The sequence below is a fragment of the Toxotes jaculatrix genome, chromosome 16 (assembly GCF_017976425.1).
Source record: "Toxotes jaculatrix isolate fToxJac2 chromosome 16, fToxJac2.pri, whole genome shotgun sequence".
Taxonomy (NCBI): Eukaryota; Metazoa; Chordata; class Actinopteri; family Toxotidae; genus Toxotes; species Toxotes jaculatrix.
Window position 1 is genome coordinate 5,103,957 of NC_054409.1, and position 8,853 is coordinate 5,112,809.

Sequence of the window (8,853 nt, forward strand, 5' to 3'; positions counted from 1 at the left end):
TTAAACCAGAGCTTTCACAAACAATGACAGAGTCTAATTGGAGTCCAATCTCTGCTTCACATTAAATTCAACACCACCATTTATTGCTGTCTGACAGGGTTAGTATTGCACAAGGAAAAGCTCAAACAGAAATACCACAGATGTATTGCACTCAGATCTTTTTTTTTAAATATATATTTTCTTCCTCTCAGCTCCTGTTAATCTATTAAAACACTCGTACAAAAATCTAAAGACATTTTCTGGTTTAAAATCGTTTAAAAATTATATACAATTATAAAATAGCTTGAAATGCTGTCCATTGAGAGTCAAAGCTTCCTGTACATGGTTGGATTAAATACTAGAAACGATACAGTACTCGTATTTCAAATCAACGGAGCTTTACTGAATAAATAAATAAATTAATTAATTAATAATAAAAAGATTGTCTCACTTGGTCTCACAGCTCTTTTTAAGACGCAAGCTGTTGAAGGAAGTGAACCCTGTGAAACCTCTGCGCGGGATAAATAAGACTCAGCAACTACAGCGAGTTATTACATGAAACAGGAACAGAATGAAACTCCACGCTAAAAACAAACGTACTGAAACTCTCCTCCACTGTCCAGAGTGAACAGAGAAACCGTACTAACCATAGATTCTGGATTGTCTACACGTGCTCCTAAAACTACTCTATTTCTTATTCAAACCCAAACGTTGATTCGATATTAAACATTGATCAAGAGTAAACTTCAGCATTAAGTAACAGTCCGTCAGTCAGGTTTACCGTGTTACTGTCATGGTGAGACCACGTCACTACTCCTCACCATAAATGATTCAGTGGAAGCAGGAGCGAGGGGTCAGATGGGATGTGGGTGTTTGGGTCAACAGAACCTAAAAACAGTAAAGTGCCTGCAGACAACGTGGAGAATTGCCTGCTTTTAGGGGGGGATGATATGGTCGAATGCTTTGTAAACAAACGTTAGAATAAGGAGAAGCAGCTGCAGTGCTGGTAACCCATCGTCCATGGAGACGTTAACAAGGAGCAGGTGTCTCATTCTGAGGACACTTAAGACTATTTTCATTCTGCTGATGGGGCCGTGACTCTGGGAGAAGAGTAGAGAGAATAATGTGGAATGCAACAACAGAGCAAGACAACACGAGCAAGCAATCCACACTTATGGCACAACAACACAAGTGCCTATACAAAGGTAAACTGCACACAAGGGTAGTTTGTCCCCCAAACACTGTGCTCAAGTGCATGAACACAATTCCAGAAAGGTTGTTCGTGAGTGAAATCTAGTCGTTTCAGTCTGCTTAATGCTCACCGCGTGTTCCTAGACTTGGTCGCTGCCCTCCCTGAAGTACACCTGCTCCCACACCACTGTGCCCCACACACAGAAGAAACCCCAAAGGTTGTGGAAGGTGCCGCGGTCGAACGGGTTTTCATCGGCGCCGCAGTGCTTGAGGTAGGAGATGCGGTGGCGCGACATGAACTCCCAGGTGGTGGTGTTGAGGGAGACCAGGTAGAGGTGGGAGCCGAGCAGGAGCAGCACGATCAGCGACAGCAGGGCCACCAGCACGGCCACGGCCAGCAGCGTGCCGTTGGTGCGCAGCCACAGCTGCCAGGCGGGCGCGTAGCTGAAACCTGTCCTGAGGAAACAAGTGGGGGGGGCCATACAGCTGCAGAAAACATCTTGCCAGTGGGACAGGATTGGTGACGGGGGTTTGTACTCACCAGGCTATGTGCAGACCCCACAGCAGCACCAGCAGCTGCACGGCGAGGTAGAGCACAAACCAGCGGTGGTTCCTCTCGCCGACACAGTTCTCAATCCAGGGGCAGTGATGGTCGTAACGCCGGACACAGTGCTGACACGTCTGGCAGTGCTTCGATCTCATTGGCTGCTGCTCGAAATAAAGGTCAATGTATTTACAGCAAACATCAATAAAGGTTTGTTGTTAAAAAAAAAAACGTTAGTCTGTTAGTCTCTATTAAAACACCTGTCAGTGGACATGAGAGAAGATTTTTCATAGTAGAGTTAAACATTATTTTACATCTGACTGCAGGTAGTGTGTGGGTGTGTAACAAATAACGGTGCTGCTAGGCAGCCCATCTGTTATTCTATACCACTGAGGGATCCTTAAAGTACTGTAGAGGAGTGTCACATTTCAGCCTGAGAGCTGCACTGGAACCTCAGAGAGATGACGAAGTTACAAACACCAAGTCCACTGTGAATTTAAAAAAAATATCAGCTCAAGATCCTCTTTATGCTTCCAGAGCTTTCAACTGCATCTCAAGTCTTTCCCGGCTCTTCCTCTATTTTCACTGATGTTATCACTTTAAACGCATGACTGAAGTTCCATAGTTCACAGCTGAGCAAATGCCATCCACCATCTGTGAGGTTCAGCTGAAAGACTCTCATCCTGAAACAACCACCACCACCACCACATCATGAGCCCACAGCCATGGCGTACAGCGTACCTGCAGCAGACAGTGGCCACAGCGGCGCTGGCGCAGGGACTTGGTCGTGGGTGGGATCATGTCTTGCTGCTCCTCAGTCACTCCCAGTGTGAACTAGCACAACACAGGAGACAAGATAAGACCAGAAACTGGTCAGGACAGCCACTGTACCATCTACAGCTCAAGCTTTTATCATAAGCTGCTCATGATCTAATGCAGACTGAATTTACAGAGATTTTACTTGGGTCGTTTGCAAAAATATAAACAATATATAACAATGCCTTCATACATTATCAGTCTTAGTCAACCAGCATCATCTGTACAGCTGCCTTTACAAATATGATCCAAACTATAACAGAGCTGTCACGTGCCTAATGACAGAAACATCCATTAGGATCACTGATTACCTGCAGATCGCTGTCATCGGACAAGATGAAGCCCGGGTCCATCAGAGAAACCGCGAAATAGAGCAACACCGACACGAGCACCAGCAGGACGAAGAGCACGGGCTGGACGAGCTGGCCCGTCTCCTCCTGCTTCCTCAGCTCTTCAACCAAAACACACAGGGAAATTTGTTTTAGCCAAAATAATACACAGTGAATTGATACTGAGAGATCCAGGGATCAGCTGGGACCTCTGCTCACACTCAAGAGTTTAATTCATTAATCAGACAATGTAAAAAATCAAGGTTTATTGTTTAGCTATCATCAGTGTATTTAGCATGGCTGTTAAACATCAAGAATTAGCTTCCGCTTATTATTTTCAACTTTAATCCTACAGCTACACACAATGCAGTGCTGTGGCGTGTGGTGTCAGGCTTACCTGTATCATGTAGGAAGAGTATTAACGTTACGACCCATGTCAGAATCACATGAGCTGTTCTTACCAGAAACCCTGAGCCAAAAACATTTTTGAACATGGTCCTAGCATATTACAGCATCCATCGCAATCTTCGGCTGAACCAGGACGTTCGGACTCGCAGGAACGCCAGCGACAGGACAGTCTGGGGCGAGTTAGCTGCTAGCAATAAAAAAAAACAAAAAAACAAAAACAAATCCCAAACAAACAAAATACTATCTAGCGTTCAGAAACAAACCGCTAACGTTAACTTTCCCGAAGCGTCAAAACAAGGGGTCCTGTCAGAGAGCTAGCTAACATTAATGTCGTCAGAGAATTAACGATTATATTATGACGGTCCGCACGAGCCTGCGGCGTTCACAGTAATTTGTTTCGCGCGACTAAGCCAAAGACTGAATTAGACATGAGTCGAAAAGCACTATATTTGAATTTAAGCCTTTAAATGTGATGTCTAACAACTGTAGTAACCAAGATTCGACGCCTGTAACGCAAAACAGTCCGCTCGGTTTAATGCATTTGTTTGTGTGTTTTTTTTTTTGTTATAGTCCCTTTCCAGTCTCCGCTGTGATTGGCCAGCGTCGGTCACATGACAGCCCAGGATAAGGCAGCCGGGGAGGGACATTAAAGCTCGACCAGCCCACTACACAGGCTACGGGGTCTAAACCATAGAAATCTTTGTCTTTTTTTTTTCATTTAAATAGATCACCAGCATGGCTACAAAGAAATTAAATGGTAGACATCATTTAGAAACAACGTAGGTACATAAACTCCAGCGGTCAACCTCTTTCTGTTTAATCCTAACTGCATCTATTATCATTTAGCTGACTCAGTATTCAGATGTCAACGATCTGCAGCTGAATCTGATGAATCAGCCTTCAACATAGATGATAGAAAACAGTGATTAAAGGTCATGGAATTAAACAGTTGGAATACTGTAGTTTGATTAAAACCAAATCATCAGAGCTTGTTTAAATATTCTGACATGTCAAAGGTTTTATTGGATTTTCGACTTCTTACTCTTTTTTTTTTTTTTTTTAAATGAGCTTTTTCTTTCTCTACAGAAGCTGCTGGAGGTTTTTCATGCCACTGTGCCTCAGTGTAGGAAATATTCCTCAAAACAATTCAATTAAGACCCAGCTAACTGAACTTCTTCCAAGAATATCATTAAAACACTTCTCATGTGTTTCCTGAAACCTTTGAAATTTAATTCTAGGACCTTTAAACAGGCAGTAGAGAGTAGAATGAATTTTAAAAAAATAATGAGAGAGAACACAAGGCGAAGTATTCTGATTATACTGCTTTTTTAGATAAGATTTCTATAAATTCCCATGGCTTGGTTCTTGTCCCTTATTTGGTTTTCAAGTAAATCCCATCACATGATTTGCAGATTTTTACAAAAGTGACATCAGATGCACGAAATGCTGGTTTGATATGATGATCATCACACACACATACAAAATGGTCCAAAAATGAATTGAAACTGTTTAAACAGCTTGGCTGAAACTACCCAAACACTTCCATCAAGGAGCCTGCAGCTCTTTGGCCCGTTCTTCACTCAGAATGAATGGAGTTGGCAGTGTCTTCCCTTTCAGCAGCGGCTCCAGGCCCTGGAAGAGAGAAGTGAGAAGGTGGTTAAATTACGGTACCTTGTTTAGTAAATATAAAGATAAAACACTAACTGCTCTGTAGGTTTCACCAGTTTAATGCTGTAAACCAGCAGTGAGTGTTGGCCCAAAGAAAACAAACGTTTCTCAAACACTCATCATGATTTTTTTATTTGGATCTGTGGTTCACGTTCCTGCTCTCACCTCTCCAAAGTAGGAAACCAGTGGTGAAATCTCACACTGAGCTGGACCCTTGTCCGCTGCAGATACACTATAGGGAAAAAAAACACACACACACATAGATGAAGTGTTATAGATGAAGCTAAAGCCAGCAAGTGATTAGTTTGGCTGAGCAGACTATGATTAGAAGTATGGTTCAAGTTCTTATATGACATTATATATTGCTGCAGGGCGTTGGGAACATTCCCTCTGACCTAGCCGTAGTAGGAAGAAGGTCATTCCCGTGTTCGTCCAGCAGCTTGGCTCCAGCGGCCACGGCCCAGCGGCAGTGCTGAGCCAGCAGAGAGTTCCTGGCCGTGGTCGGGCTGTCTGTGGCCGCCCCATCTGCGTTTTTCAGGGGGGAAAACTCGTCCTCTCTTACGACCTCAAACACAACGAATTTGCTTCCAAAGACAGAGAGTAAATGTTTTAACCATTAGCAATGTGATGATTTATGTCGTTTTATGTGCAGTAAATCAATGGATGTCAATAGTTGAAGACACAATATAATAATCAATAGTATACCTTGAGAATGAAAAGACGTCAAACACGAATTTCTCCATCTTTATGCCGTTGGGTTTGGTGGGTTTGACCTGATTGCCCTGTGTGTCCACAAACGGCACTTTCTTGATTGCAACATGTTGTTTCAGTTGGCTTTTAAATTTCCTGCGAGACAAAAATAAAGTAGGAAATCAAATCAATATTTACTGTACCCAACAACAGTAACAACAGTAAGATTATATATACAGGGTTTATCCTCTGTGGGGCATGAAGTTCCACGGCTGTGTGATGGAAACCTGTCAGAACATGTTAGGGATTAAAGGTGGTAATAAAAATGCAAACTTTGGCCTAATGGTGGTGGTACAGGTTAGGTCAAGGAGTCAGCAAAATCTTTAAGAATCAGGGTAATGAGTCTACGTGACAACATGAGTTTAATATCCAGATACATCCCACTGAAGTCCGCTAATCCGCATGCTGAAGCATCCTTCAGTATGTGACAGCTGAAGCTTCTTACTGTGCCACATCCTGCAGGAAATCCCTGGTAAAGAAGTGATTGCAGATATTCCCGGCGCTGTAGACCAGCTCCCCTCCAGGTCCCCGGAGTTCAGCGGTCTCTGGTTGGATCTCGCTGTATTCCACCACCTGGGAGACGCCTCGCACCCTGCAAACCACGCCCACTGGCTCTGCCGGGTACGCCTTCTCCACCACCTGACGTAGGATAAAAGCGAGAGGGGGCCACTCATAGTCAAGTCACGTGTAGGGTCCAACACGATAAATAACAACGGGGGTGTTTTTATATCCCACTGTGTGATATTGCTCTACCTTGGCCCCGCAGTCAGCCCCTTTGCTCACACAGAACCCAATGAACACGGGGTCGGCCATCTTGACCAGGATGTTGTCCACGCAGTACACATGCAGGTACTCCACCCCCCTCTTCTTCATGTCCTCCAGCACCATGTTGTCCACCAATGCCTGATACAGGCCACCATTCCCATCTGACAGAGAGCAGAGAGCTTTAGGAACATTATCATCTCCTCAAATTATCCTCAGCCAAGTGCTTTCTGTGTGTGGGTCCTCTGAATGAGCTGATCTGTACTTACCTGGAGCCATGGCTATCTTCCCTTTACCCTGCAGGATGACCTTTCCATCAAAGGTCACTGCTGGGATCATCCTCTGCTCAAACATCATGATGTTTGATGGCTCCAGACCAAAGTAGTTGTTGTCCTTGAAGAACTTCTCAGTGGGAGCCAGAGTGAACTCACTGGTCATGATGTACCTGAGGGGGTCAAACCACAGGCTGTTTTCAGGTTCTGCTCTTAACTCATTTTATATTATCTCAGTCTGTAAAGCAGCATTAGCAGCTAAAGAGCAAGATATTTTCCTCAGGAGTTGGTGAAGACCAAAAGACCCTGTAAACAACATAATGCTAACATAATGCTAATATAACAACAAACAGTCGTATGATCTTACCATGGAACGGTGCATTTTGAGCCATGCTTCACATCCACCAGCTCCTGGATTTTGCGAATGCGCTCTGCCTGAATCTGATACAGGGTTTTACTGCTCGGTAGCCCAACGTTATACATCCCTTTGGGATACTGAACACCGAGACGGGTCCCCTGACCTCCGGCCAGGAGCAGGACTCCAACTCGGTCCTTTGAGATTTGCAACAGGCCTGTTTGGAAAATAAATAAAACTTATTTGCAATCAAGGCATTTAAACTTTATAACAGCATGCCAACACTGCACAGGACTTTCATAAAACTTCATAAACTGGCATGAATCTTTAACTTTTATAATGCAGAGGTGGAGCTGTTCAGTAGTTTCACTGCTGTGGTTCACAGCCTTTTTGGCTTGTGACCCTCATAACCAAGCAATGCAGTGTTTTCCTAATACACAGTTTTACTGAAGAAAAAAAAACATATAGGAGTCAAATACAAGATATAGATGAAATGTTGTGGATAGGAAGTTTAACGTAGCATAAAATGGAAATACTCAAATAAAGAAGAAGCAAAAAAAACATCAAGTAAAGTAGAAACCTGACTCCTTCCTCTTTTTTAAAACTTTTAGCCACTTTCCAAAGTATTCCAGCTTTGCCGTAAACCGTGTAAAAACCACCCACCTTCATGTTCCCACGCTGCGAGAGACTCTTGGTCACTTTTCCTCACGCTGCCGATGGACTGCGGAGGGAGCGGCTCTAAGTGCTGGTCCAGGATGTCCGTGGGGGAGGCTGCAGCCTTCGCAGCCTCCTCGCAGTGATCCCTCAGTCCCTTCAGATCCAGCTGAGACAGCTCCCGGAGGAAACTGTCCCTGTCCTCCTCACACAGCTCCGGCCAAAAGTGCAGGACGTGAGACTGTCCCGCCTCCTCCAAGCTCCGCTTCACTTGCTCCAGAGAAAGCATTTTATCCGGGAAACTAAACCGTGGAGAAGGAGGAGGTGAAGGAATGCAGACGCCAGACTTCCCTCTCCCAGCGGCGGGCTGTAGGTGCTGAGCTCTGAAGGAAATGACTGTGTCATGAGCAACTCGTGACTTCAGCTCACGGATCCAGAACAAGATCCTGCGGTGAAGGATCGGGTATAACAGGATGTCCTGGTGAGGCCGAGTCAAACGCTTCTCTGTACCGTTACAGGAGCGGCCATGTCTGAAAACCAGCGTCTGCACTTCAGCACAGAGCCCGAGTCGATTCAGCGTCTTTCATCAGCTGAACACAAAGTTTCACACATGACACGCTCAAACACGCTTCTTCTTCTTCTTCTACGCTCCCTCTGAGGTTTGAAGCAGCTCAGGGACCGTCTCCCAAGTGCACATAAAAAAAAAACACATTTACTATCGTTTAATGTTAATTTGAATTAAAAATATAATAGAGAATTAAACATTAAACACATCTATTGTAATTTAACCTTTTTCCAAATTAGACATCAGATGTAGAACACCTTACACCTTTATTTAAAAGATATTTTTAACATACCATCAGTGACCACTTTGTCAGGTATATCTGTCCAGTCTGATACAACGTCCATGACAGTCCAGACTTCTCTGTCTTCTCTGGTCTTCAGGTGGTTCTTTGGGTCTTTATCCCAGACAGACCAGAGGGAACAGCATGTCTGTAGGATGGCTTGGCGCTTCTCCTTGGTCAGGGTGTTGTTCATTCAGTGCAGGAGTCCAGCTCCAGGGAATCTATAAATGGTACCTTTTTTTGCAGTCGTCCACTGTGAAATGCTGAATTCTGGTATTTC

General features: G+C 44.3%; 2 protein-coding genes across 4 annotated transcripts; both read right to left on the reverse strand.

The window, feature by feature from the left end:
* Nucleotides 1-42: 42 nt before the first annotated feature.
* zdhhc12b (zinc finger DHHC-type palmitoyltransferase 12b) lies at nucleotides 43-4,163 on the reverse strand. 3 transcript variants are annotated; one of them, XM_041059472.1, is made up of 6 exons: nucleotides 3,257-4,163; nucleotides 2,842-2,981; nucleotides 2,456-2,548; nucleotides 1,712-1,878; nucleotides 1,302-1,626; nucleotides 43-1,079 (listed from the first exon to the last, which is right to left on the reverse strand). In XM_041059472.1, the coding sequence occupies exons 1-5, from the start codon at nucleotides 3,351-3,353 to the stop codon at nucleotides 1,311-1,313; spliced, it is 813 nt and encodes a 270-aa protein (XP_040915406.1). In that variant the 5' UTR covers nucleotides 3,354-4,163; the 3' UTR covers nucleotides 43-1,079; nucleotides 1,302-1,310. The 3 variants fall into 3 exon arrangements, with proteins under 3 accessions (XP_040915406.1, XP_040915405.1, XP_040915407.1); XM_041059471.1 differs by having other exon boundaries at nucleotides 43-1,626; XM_041059473.1 differs by lacking the exon at nucleotides 2,456-2,548 and having other exon boundaries at nucleotides 43-1,626.
* A 308-nt stretch (nucleotides 4,164-4,471) lies between these two features.
* Nucleotides 4,472-8,335, reverse strand: uap1l1 (UDP-N-acetylglucosamine pyrophosphorylase 1, like 1). The gene is made up of 9 exons (XM_041059469.1): nucleotides 7,738-8,335; nucleotides 7,087-7,291; nucleotides 6,717-6,892; nucleotides 6,439-6,611; nucleotides 6,131-6,324; nucleotides 5,641-5,781; nucleotides 5,331-5,519; nucleotides 5,101-5,167; nucleotides 4,472-4,899 (listed from the first exon to the last, which is right to left on the reverse strand). The coding sequence occupies exons 1-9, from the start codon at nucleotides 8,015-8,017 to the stop codon at nucleotides 4,813-4,815; spliced, it is 1,512 nt and encodes a 503-aa protein (XP_040915403.1). The 5' UTR covers nucleotides 8,018-8,335; the 3' UTR covers nucleotides 4,472-4,812.
* Nucleotides 8,336-8,853: the final 518 nt, after the last annotated feature.